Below are 9,973 nucleotides of genomic sequence, written 5' to 3'. Positions count from 1 at the left end.
AAAAAACTGAACTGCAGACGTTTCAGGCTGTTTGTTACAAGACTGCTGATACAGTCAGTGGGAGGAAAACCCAGAACAATTAGGCATTGTATAGGAAACAACAACCCTTGGGCTTTACAGCTTACACAGTAATTAACTAGATAGATCATCAGTGTCAGTGTAACACCAAAAACTATCCAACTATTAGAAAACAGGGAGCCGGGAGTGATGGCACACATCTATAATCCCAGCATTCAGGAGGATTGCCATGAGTTCAAGGCCAGCTCCTCACTCATAGTGAGACCCTGTCGCAAAAAAAGAAGAAAACACAGGAGAAAATCTTGGTGACTTTGGGTCAGACAACAAGATAACAAAATCATCCATAGAGAAGGTAATAAGGCTTTATCACAGTCTTACAGCTGAGCATCATGGTGCCTGTCTCCAATTCTAGCACTTGGGAGGCCTACATAGTGAGTTTGAGGCCAGCCTAAATGAGCTACATAGGGAGAGTGTGTCACAAAGCAAATTTTACCTTTTTTTTGTGGGCTGGGAATCAAACCCAGGATGTCATGCAAGCTAAGCGAGTGGTCTGCCAACCACTGACCCACACAGCCAGAGTCCCAAAACTTGTAAACCTATGAGCTGAGTGCAGTGGTGCCCATAATCCCATTTGCTTAGGAGACTGAGGCAGGAGGATCGTATATTTCAGGCCAGCCTGGGCAACTTAGCAAGTGCTGCTCACAATAAAAGGATTTCTAAATGGGAGGGGGCTGCAGCCGAGCAGTAAGAGTGCCCCATGTTCCAACTCCAGTACCAGACAACCTGTTCTATGACAGCCATAGCTGAGAGAATAAAAAGTTAGGGATTTAGAGAAAATGTGCAGATCCGAGGTCTGACAGATGGTGCGACAGAGCTTGTATCCAGAAGAAACTCTCAGAACTGAACTCGAGCATTCCAGGTTTAGAGTGAACAACAGATTTGGCTGCGGAAGGGGGCCGTGTAGATGAGAAGAAAGCCGAGATTTCGGCTCGGGGCGCTGGAGCGCGGTGCGCCTGCCCTGCAGGGCAAGGCCCTCCTGCCCTCGCCGGCCCTCCCTGCACAGCCGGGCTACGTGCAGCTCCGGGCCCGCCAGCTGCCCGCCTCCGTGTTCCACACAGAGCAGGTGGGACGCGCACTGCTGCCGCCGGCGCAGGATGGTGCAGTCGTTGTGGAAGTGTCTTAGAAGGCTGAGCACTGCCTTCACCACACGGCCTACAGGGCCGCTTCTCTGCATTTGCCACCTGCACACACACACACACAAACAGGACGCAGATCCTTGTAGAAGTTCCATTCGTGACTACTGAAAGCCAGAGTTGGTGCCGGTGTCTTCAGGGGTGAGCAGGCGAGCTGTGACTGGCGCATCCGACCCAGCCAGGGACCTGGAGGAGCAAACTGCTGAGGCTCAGGAGCGCAGGCTGGTGCAGAAGCGCCATGCTGAAAATCAAGCCCATCTCCCAGGTTCTGTGGCTCGTGAGCTGAGGGGTGTCTCAAGCATGTTCATGGACTAAGGGAGACCCTCTGCACTGGGGTGTGGCTCAGTGGTGGAGCATTTGCCAAGCACACACCAAGCCAGAGATCCAATCCCCAGCACTGCAGAAAGAAGGAAAACACATGCACATGTATCAGTCTTAGTCGTTAAGAGCTGACCCTTCTCTCGCAGAGATGGGCGCCACGCATGCTCACCCCGTCGCCCACCTGCAGGTTACAGCACTCGGAGAGAGCGAGGCAGGGTGCGGAAGAGCGGAGCCACAAGCTGCAGCAAGAGCTCAGCGGGCGGGTCGGCGCCCTGCAGCAGCAGCTTTCGCAGCTGCAGGAGCAGTGGTAAGAAGGGAGGGGCCCAGTGGGCAGAAACCAAGCCTGCCGGCTGGAGGAGAGGGGGGTTCCCAGGAGGGGGACAGCTGGCCCCCCACCCTGCCCGCCGCTTCTGCCCTGGGGCCTCTGACTCAGAGCTGCGGGATTTCCTCGCCTTTGGCTGAGCTCCCAAGTCTGACCTTTCACTGCCTGAGAAAGGCTGTGGGTTTCCTGAAGACTTCGGATGACCTGTCAGATGGTTCCCCCATGTTTTGGGTTGTGAGTCCTCTGAAAAATCTCCCTTTGAGACTAATTCCAGTTCACTTTGGGAAAACAGTTCAAGTTTAGAGAAAGAGTTGAAGTCAGAAAAAGAGCAAAGACAAGCTCTTCAACGAGAATTACAACATGAGAAAGATGCTTCCTCTCTGCTCCGGACAGAACTTCAACAGGTAGAAGGACTAAAGAAGGTAAGCACAGGGGCTGGGGAGATGGTTCAGTGGAATGAATATGCGCTTCCCTGGCAAGTGCAAGGGGCTGAGTTCAATCCCCAGTTCTGAAGAAAAAAAAAAAAAAGGTAAGCACAAGTGAGGGTCAGGGAGGGCCGTGTCCTCAGAGGCTGCTGCCCAAGGCTACCTGTGTGGCTCCTCTAAGCGGCACCACCCAGCCAGGCCTTGGGGTCCATCCTCACACTAGGGACACCTGTCCTAGGAGAAGGCAGAGAGCCAGTAGGAGCCGCTTGGTGTCCAGAGGAACTTGGACGAAGTGCTGTGGAGACAGTGAAGTAGGAAAATGTCCTCGAGGTGCGCAGAGTGAGCAAGTGACACTAGGCAGAAGCTGGGATGAGGAGCAGGCCTAGGCCAGGAGAGGAATCGGCATGTCCTTGGGAAGCCCTGGAGGCCTGAGGCCTTCATCCTACCCAGTGTCCCCACTGTCCTCCAAAGGGCCCATGTTCCAGGTACACCCTAGGCCCTGTGGGCTTCAGGGAGAAGAGGAGGTAGGGTGCTGCCTGGCATCCCCTGCTCCTGGGGGAACAGGGAACTCTCCCTGCTCTGCACAGTGACCAGCTGGGGCCTTCCTCTTGGGGTGCTGCATAGAGGCCAGCCAGTGTAGGGCTCAGCTGGCAGAACAGGCAAAACACTGCTGTTGCTGTGGACAGGGCCCTGAGTCGCAGAAAAAAGGGCTCCTTACAGGCGGGTGAGCCTGTGGGTGAAGTCCTGCTCCTGGCTGTCCTTGTCCTCGACAAGCCCTTTCCGGAGCACAGCTTGGTCCTTGCTGCCTGGTGGGCCCAGCTGCTCACCACACTTGCTGCTGCAGTCTCTCTGAGAGCCACTGTGCTGCTCACCTCCCACTGCCCATTCCTCATAACCTAGAAAGATAGCATGCGGCCTGCTGTGGTGGCACACCCTTGTCATCCCAGCACTCAGGAGGCAGAAGGAGGAGGATCATGGTGAGTTCAAGACCAGCCGGGGCTACAAAGTGAACTCAAGGCCAGCCTGAGCTATATAATAAGACCCTGTCTCAAAAAAAGAAAAAAAAAAAACATTATTGCAAAACCACATTTTCCTTTTGTAAAAACGTTCTGAATTGCTTGTTGCCCTGATTACAAAAACTTTTTTAAAAAATGGTGTGCTGGCACACACTTGCCTGTTATTAATCCTAGGTCTTGGGGAGGCTGAAGCAGGATTGTGCCAAGTTCAGGCCAGCCTGGGCTCCACGTAGTGAGTACAAGGCCAGCCTGAACTGGAGGCCCTGTATCAAAAACAAACAAATGAAACTTGTGGTTCGGCACCAGATGTCTGGTTTGTCCCTTTCAGGAGCTGCGGGAGCTCCAGGAAGAGAAGACGGAGTTGCAGAAGGTCTGTGGTGAACAAGAACAAGCTCTGCAGGAAATGGGCCTGCACCTCAGCCAGTAAGCGTGGCTCCCCGTGCCCTTCAGGGCAAGCCCTGGTCTCCTGGGGAGCATCACGCTTGTCCCTGGCTGTGCTAGTACCAGGCGACATCCCTTGAGGCCACGGTGCTTCCTGACAAGGAAGGCGGCTGCTGTGGCCCGGCCAGCTCTGCCGCAGTGCTGCCACCTGCCTTTCTGGGGACTCGCCCTGGGCCCAGGCGTCTCCTGGCTGGGGCACTGCCGAGACCCTGCCCACCTCTCCCTACTTGTCTTGAGGGCTCCATGCCGTGTCCCAGTTTGGACAGGTTGCCCTGGTCACCTGCAGCAGATGGCCCTCATCTGTCTCTGTGACGATTGCATGTCACCTCCTCAGTATCCACACTGGGAAGAGGTCTTTACATGGGTTCGGCTGGCTCCTCAGCAGGGCAGGGCAGAGCAAAACGCTTGAGTCCAGGTGACAGGGAGCAGGGGCGCTGGTGACCTGAGGTACCTTCCGGGTCACCCCCAGCTTGGTGTCCTCAGTGAGCACACAGGGACATTCCTGATCTACGCCAGTGTGTGGTAGCCAGGTAGCTTTTTTTCAAGTCAGACTCTTCTGGTTCCAAGTGGTAGCAACTAACAAATGGCTTTAGAGAAAAGAAGCCACCAGCAGCCAGTCTGGCCTACAAACCAAGCTGCTACTAGGAAGCCCCTTCCACAAGGCCCCTAGAAACCGCAGGTGGCCTGGAGTCCTCCATGCATGACACAGCTCTGAGGCCACGGTGTGAACTGCCAGGAGTCCAGGACCGGGACCCAGAAAGTGACCTGGGCCAGCCAGGCAGCGAGTGCATACGCAAAGGCTGAGGCCCACCTGCTATGAGGACGGGGAGGCACAGGGAATCATGGGTCAAAGGTACAGGTGCCACCACACTTCCCCACCTGTGTCTGCAGAGCAGCGTAGGGCTGCCCACCAAGTGCCCACCTGGCTGGTAGCAATGCCAGGTGGCTGAGCAGGAGGGGGCTGCCACCCAGCACTCTTCTACCTGCAGTCTCATAAGCAGGGCTCCTGCACTGGGCTGCAGGCCCCAAAAAGGTGACAGTCTGACCTCTACACTCTCTCTTCACCATCAGTGACCTAGTATTGTCAGAGTGGCATCTCGGCCCCAGAAGCTGACAGGCCGGCAGCCACGAGATGTTCCGTTTCTGCTCAGTGTGTTTACAGAGGTCTGGGTCTCGGCTGCCATGGGCTGATCCCATCAGCCTGCTGACCTGGATCTATAGGACGAAGTGGAAGCGGGCAGGTCGGCGCCAAGCCCAGGATCCCTGGCCCGTGTGGCAGTGCCCTGCGTGTTGGCTCTTAGACGAATCTCGTGACAGTGTAGATGAATACCTGGTGATAAGAAAGGCTCCAGCTGTTAAGTTCACACTGCATCTCCTGTGGTTCCACCAGCAGCACCACACGGTTCGCTGTGGCTATTTGCATGGAGAATGAGCAGAGGTGGGGGGCGGTCTGCGGACGCGAGCACAGCCTGGCAGTGAGGGCAGGACCCAGCCTGCGACGCGGTTTCTGAGCCCGTGGGCTGAACAGGCTGTCCTGGCCGCTGCAGCCCTGGGCCCCCCATCCCTGGGAGGACTCACGAGCCTGTGCAAGAACAGTGACTCTGGGGTGATGCGGGTGGCGGTCATCCTCCCTGGCTCTGGCACCCTCGCAGAGCAGGACTGCCGCCAGCTGCTGGGCAGTTTTAAGCCCTTCTCACTGCTGTGAATTTTTTTTTTTTTTTTAGGTCCAAGCTGAAGATGGAAGATATAAAAGAAGTAAACAAGGCCCTGAAGGTATGCGATCCGCTGGTGTCAGTGCCCCCTGCAGCAGCACTGGGTGAGCCCTACGCCAGCCCGCGCCTGCCTCCAGGTCTCCCTGAGCCACTGAGTTGCTGAGGCTGGGCCTGAGCTTGCCGTCCTCCGGCCACCGCGGCTAAAGAGCACTGGGACTCCAGGGCCTCCCGGGCCTCCCAGCGGAGCTGCCTGTGTGCTCACAGTCCCCTCACTCGCTCGCTCGCTTGCAGCGGTGACAGCTCTGGGCCAGCTGGCAGCTGTCTGTGGCTGCTGTTAGTAGTTTGCAGATAGGCCCTGATGACAGGTGCCCTAGGGGAGGAAGGAAGAGACACAGAGAGGCCTGGGGACTTTGCAGATAGCACCAGGGAGACCTCCCTTCCAGCCAGGCGGCCCCGAGCAAGGTGCGTCACAACCTGGCCAGGGTGTGGAGCATCTGCAGAGGCCGAGGCCCTTTCCTTCCCCTTGGGGCAGAAGGCACCAGGCTGCCACCAGCAGCTGGATTCATTATCACTGGCTTCCTGGCTGGCCTCGTGTCCCCATGCTGCACGCAGTGCACAGACAGCGACAGCTGATGGCCTCGGAGGGAGGGCAAGGCTCTGAGCTCCTGAGCATGGACTCTCGGCACCTGGGCATGTGGCCTGAGCCCCAGAGGTCTGCTCCTGCAGCCATGTTCTGTCCAGATGCTAGGGGCTGGGAAAGCACACTGTGCCTTTGACCTCTCTGGACACCAACCCCAACCCTGCCCCTGTGCCCATATCCTGTGACCTGGGGCCGTGCAGCTAAGTGGCTCCCAGGGCTGTGTGACTGGCTTCTGTCTGTCTCCCAGATGGCCCTCCCTCCCTCCCCCTCCCTTCCTTCCTCCCTCCTTCCCTCCGTCCCTCCCTCCCCCTCCCTCCCTTTCTCCCTCCCTCCATCCCTCCCTCTTTTCCTCTCTCCCTCCCTCCAGCTGGCTCAGCCAGGCACGGGTTGTCCTTTCAGTTCAGTTTGGGCTGCAAGGGCCGACATCTTGGCCTGGAGAGCTCTTCCAAAAGGGCAACAGAAGGGCCGAGAGAGTCGGGGCAGGGCAGGTGCTGCCAGGTGTGGAAGCACCTTCCTCCCCGTCCTGCGTGGCCACCAAAGGAAGAGGAAAGGACAGGGAGCATGCAGAACAGCCGGTGCCCTAAGGGCATCTGTGGTGCTCTTCCTTCCTCAGGGCCACACTTGGCTGAAGGATGATGAAGCCACACACTGCAGGCAGTGTGAGAAGGAGTTCTCCATCTCACGGAGAAAGGTATGTGTGGCAGAGCCGCCACAGCCGCCACAGCGGGGGTTCCTTCTCAGGCCAGGTGCAAGGCCTCTCCCCATTCTGGGCTGCTGGGCTTTCTGGGGATGTGGGATACTTACCTTCGAAACTCCTGCTTCATGGGGAATCTGCGGGATAGCAGGTCACTCAAGTCGCTGGTGACTTGGGCAGGCCGTCTGCACGCACTGGGGTGGCCCATTCCAGGTTCCGGGAACAGATCAGATAGAAGGCCTCGCAGCCCTGGAGCCCGCCTGTCCTCCCTGAACAAAGCAGCTGGGGTGGAGAACGGAAGTGCTGAAGGGCTTGGACCTGGACGCACAGCCAGAGCCCGGGGGAGAGGGCCAAGGTGGCTGTGGCCCTGTGGGTGACACGAGCGTTCGTGTCGGGAAGGATGGGCTTGTACAGGTCACTAGCAGGGAGGGCGTCGGGCAGTGGGGGCCACTCCCACCCAGGGTCTGCCTTCCCTTTCCCTTAGCACCACTGCCGGAACTGTGGCCACATCTTCTGCAACAGCTGCTCCAGCAGCGAGCTGGCCCTGCCCTCCTACCCGAAGCCAGTGCGGGTGTGCGACAGCTGCCACACCCTCCTGCTGCAGCGCTGCTCCTCCACCACCTCCTGAGGCCACCCTCCCACCAGCGCTGCCTGTCCCGTGCCAAACTGGACCTCCCAGCTCACCAGGGTGTGCGTGGGGCTGGTTTCCAGACAGCCAAGTGGACTCAGCTCCTCCTGGTGCCCGACACCCTGGAAGCCCACCCAGCGGTGGAGCAGCCCCTCCTGTGGTTTGTAGGGAACCCGCCCTGCGGGCTGCACTGCCTCCTTGCTTGGGCACAGCACTGGCACTGGTCCAGATGTGACTTCATGGTTTTGCTACTATCACTTTTCACAGAATTACCCTATTTTGCAGCAGGTGAACTAGCATCGAGTCAGGTTTTCTCTTCCAGCCCGTGTCACAACTTGCACACTCAGCTTGCGGGTGCCTTGTATCTCAGAGGCAAGACTTGACCTTCCTTGTTTTTGAGCCCCTGCCCTGAGCCCTGAAATAAATGCCTTTATTTTTCACTTTGGCATGTGGCAAGCCCACTAAACTCCCAGTGTCTCCAGAGCTGGCTGTCGTAGGTGGGTAGCAGCTCAGGCCACGTGCCACCAAGTGAGCTGAAGTTCAAGTGACAGATGCGCCCCGACTAGACTAGGTTTGTTTCCAGATAAATTACATCCATCCACAGCCAGGGAGATAGCTCAGTAGAATAGGCGCTTGCCTGGCAAGCTCAAGGTCCTGAGTCCAATCCCTGGTACCATGGGGGGAAAAAAAAAAAACAGTCCACTCAGTACCCCACCTTAGCTTTCTTTCTAATAAATACTTTGCTTTCTTTAAAAATGCACTGAAGACCAGGTGTGGTGGCACATGCCTGAAGTCCCAGCACTCTGGAAGCTGAGGTGGGACGATTGCTGAGTTCATGGCTAGTCTGAACAGACCAGCCCGTCTCAAAAACACAAAGTTCCACTGTCCTTACTAGTTACGTTGTTTAATGTGGATACCGGGACCAAGGGGACCAGCATTTAGACGTCAGTGGCCAAGGTAACTTCCCCACCCAGAGCAAACACTGCACCCAGGTGCACTACTGCTGAATCCTGGCTTCCTAATCTGGGACACCACCCTCCAAAACCCCACCGATGGGAAGGCACCAAAGCTGCTCACTCCGGAGTGCAGGTGCCAGGGAGGTGGGCAGAGGTCAGGACAGGGGTCTGGAGCCAGTGCTACGCGTTCCAGGTGACATGGCTGGCTGAGACACAAGGATCCAAAGAACCATGGTGGTCCTGCATGCATGAGTCAAAGGGCAAATCTAGTTCTACTGTGGCCACTTTTCTTCCTGTAACAGGCCATGCTCTGATCATACTCACTTAAGGACCCTGGAGAACCCTCAACCAGGTCTGGGTTCTAAACTGACTCACCTGGACTGTAGGTGCACAGGACGGGCACAGCGCCCCTCCTCGCTTCTAGTTCTCAGCCTTGATCCTCACTGCCCAGCTAGGCTGAGGAGCTCCAGGACACTCAGACCTTCCCTGCAGTTGCAGGACTACACTCCTGGGATAGACAGGGCCAAGCAAGACCCATGGCACTCTGAGATCTTCCGCATACAGGGCTACTGCTGCACCTGCAAGTCAGCCACTGCACCACCATCCTACCTCAGACCTGGCCCAGGAGGTACTACGCATGGTGCTAGTGGCCACTCCCAGAGCGCAGCGTCCTGAAGGCCCACTCTGCATTCCAAGCCTACATTTTTCTCACTTGTGTGTTGTAGTGCTTTATGTAACAAAACTCTGCTAGTTCCACCTGGCAGAGCATTACTTCAGGAATTGATAGTCGGGTTTGTTCTACAATACTATTTGGTATTAGCAGTTAGAAAGGTCATGGGATTATACCATCCAGCAGACTTCATTGAGAGATGTAGCAAAAGCACCAAGCTCGGACCACCTAAGGACAGTGTAGCTCCTCAGAATGCCTAGCACGCATGAGGCTGTGGCTTCATACACCCTCCTTCCCAAAACATGCAATCAGGGCACCAGGCAGCGTCCAGCACCCTCACTAACTTGGCAGCCATGCAAGGCCTCTGGCACAGGCCACACTCTGCACAGCCAGGGAATCCAGGCCAGGCCCTGAGCAGCCCTTCCTGCAGTGGGGGCCCCAGAGCCAAGTTTACCTGCAGCTGACAAGGTGAAGACATCTGCAAAGATGTGGCCCTACGCCTGGGCAAGGACAGCAGCACGACACTAAAGCACAGGCAAGACAAAGTGCATTTTTAAAAGATTTATTTGACAAGTTTTACTTAGCGCAATACACCTAAAAGGAAATCACAATACAATGAGTTTTATATCAAGGCCTCAGAATTTCATACAAACGTCAAGACCAAATTCTAAGGTATTGGTATTGCGTCTCAAAAATTCCCCATTAACTTAAAAAAAAAAACTTACGTGCCTTACAGGTTATTAAATGAAACTAGAATTAACATGCCAAATATTTCTTTGAATTGTAGACACAGCTCCTAAATTGTACAAAACAGCATGTCTTTCAACATGCATCCAAACAGTGTTCCATGTAATGTAGAAGAGCAACATTTAACATAATTCAACTGCTTTAACCTAAATAACACTTACTGCTTAAGTACATCCTACAATATATAACT

At 55.8% G+C, this 9,973-nt stretch overlaps 1 protein-coding gene across 1 annotated transcript in view; it reads left to right on the top strand.

Moving 5' to 3' along the window:
- The window catches only part of Rufy1 (RUN and FYVE domain containing 1), a 39,546-nt gene extending 31,690 nt beyond the window's left edge, over window positions 1–7,856 (top strand). The window contains exons 12-18 of the mRNA XM_023713129.1: window positions 1,401–1,407; window positions 1,719–1,839; window positions 2,147–2,276; window positions 3,624–3,718; window positions 5,461–5,509; window positions 6,702–6,779; window positions 7,267–7,856. Of these exons, the coding sequence (XP_023568897.1) occupies window positions 1,401–1,407; window positions 1,719–1,839; window positions 2,147–2,276; window positions 3,624–3,718; window positions 5,461–5,509; window positions 6,702–6,779; window positions 7,267–7,410 (624 nt within the window). The 3' untranslated portion in view covers window positions 7,411–7,856. The remainder of the gene's footprint in view (window positions 1–1,400; window positions 1,408–1,718; window positions 1,840–2,146; window positions 2,277–3,623; window positions 3,719–5,460; window positions 5,510–6,701; window positions 6,780–7,266) is intronic.
- Window positions 7,857–9,973: the final 2,117 nt, after the last annotated feature.

The sequence above is a fragment of the Octodon degus genome, unplaced genomic scaffold (genome assembly GCF_000260255.1).
Source record: "Octodon degus isolate 3935 unplaced genomic scaffold, OctDeg1.0 scaffold00029, whole genome shotgun sequence".
NCBI lineage: Eukaryota > Metazoa > Chordata > Mammalia > Rodentia > Octodontidae > Octodon > Octodon degus.
The sequence above is the reverse complement of the archived record's forward strand: the minus strand, read 5'-3'. Positions and strand labels throughout refer to the sequence as shown.